Source organism: Trichechus manatus, unplaced genomic scaffold, assembly GCF_000243295.1.
Source record: "Trichechus manatus latirostris isolate Lorelei unplaced genomic scaffold, TriManLat1.0 scaffold00071, whole genome shotgun sequence".
Taxonomy (NCBI): domain Eukaryota; kingdom Metazoa; phylum Chordata; class Mammalia; order Sirenia; family Trichechidae; genus Trichechus; species Trichechus manatus.
The window spans coordinates 336,268-337,383 of record NW_004444007.1 but is presented as its reverse complement, the minus strand read 5'-3'; the positions used below and the strand labels follow the sequence as shown (position 1 = coordinate 337,383).

Here is a 1,116-nt window from a genome sequence, read left to right as displayed (position 1 = left end):
GATCATTTAAAGTAACACAAATTGTACTTTTTTAAAAAAATTTTGTGATCCATAAAAAGTCTAGCTTTTGTTTCCGATATGTATTTTTTAATCTTGGAAGAATTGTATCTGTTCAATATACTGTGTATTAAATAGTATGAAAATTTTTGAAGTCAAAACAAATCTGTTAAAATTGATGATTGAATCATAATTAAGGCTTTCTGTCTCTGACATTTTCTCATAACTATGTCACATTATATGATAGGTAAGCACAATCTTTAAATTTCTGTATAGTTTGTTATTTAGAGGAATGGTAAAGATGGTCATTTAAGTGAAATAGTTAACTGTCCAGCTAATGATTAATGGATTGAAACTAGTTCAATAGAATTCAAATACAAATAATCAGAAGACTCTTACTTTGCAGCCTTCATTCTCACCGAACAACTTTCAATTACTGCCTAGATTCTTGAGCTTTTTAACAACCGAGAATTTTTTGAGTGTCCATTTGACTTACAATGAGGGCTTTCAGGAGTGCTTCATTGGGGTGGGAGGCAAATCCACATGCGTAGAGAAACCTCTCCTGGAGGATAATGCTACTGTCACTTCTGAAATCCAAAAAGTCCAAAATGGCTTCTAACGAGTCTGGAGTCTGGGCAGAAGTGACAGCATCCACCAGCTGGGGTCTGTAAGAAAGGGATAGTCATGGATATCAATGTGTAGGATGCTTACGGAATTATTAAAAATCTCTACCACTCACACACTCCTCACTGATTTTATTTTTTCAAAGAAGTGAAATTTTATTATTAGAAAAAAAAACAATGAATAAGACCTTCTTAAAAAGACCCCACCCCTTTTCTCTCACTTAAACAATGTATACTCAGAAAATGCAAGCTAATTTTACTATATTAATCTAAGCCAAATATAATTTGGAAGTAAATGAAAATTATATAAATAACATTCTAAATTAAGATTAATTCTCTTCTATATCAGTGATATGTAAAATATATGGTCCCCAAAATTGATTTTCTTTCTCTAGTAAGCTTTGCAAATACACACAGTTATTAAATGCCTGAATATTCAACTAGAGCAGCATTATTTAAAAGAAGAGATGAAAAATTCTTTTAACTTTAATTTATA

The 1,116-nt window shown here is 30.9% G+C and overlaps 1 protein-coding gene across 1 annotated transcript in view; it reads right to left on the bottom strand.

The window, feature by feature from the left end:
• The window catches only part of MTTP (microsomal triglyceride transfer protein), a 60,506-nt gene that overhangs the window by 30,683 nt on the left and 28,707 nt on the right, over window positions 1–1,116 (bottom strand). The window contains exon 9 of the mRNA XM_023734704.1: window positions 463–662. Within this exon, the coding sequence (XP_023590472.1) occupies window positions 463–662 (200 nt within the window). The remainder of the gene's footprint in view (window positions 1–462; window positions 663–1,116) is intronic.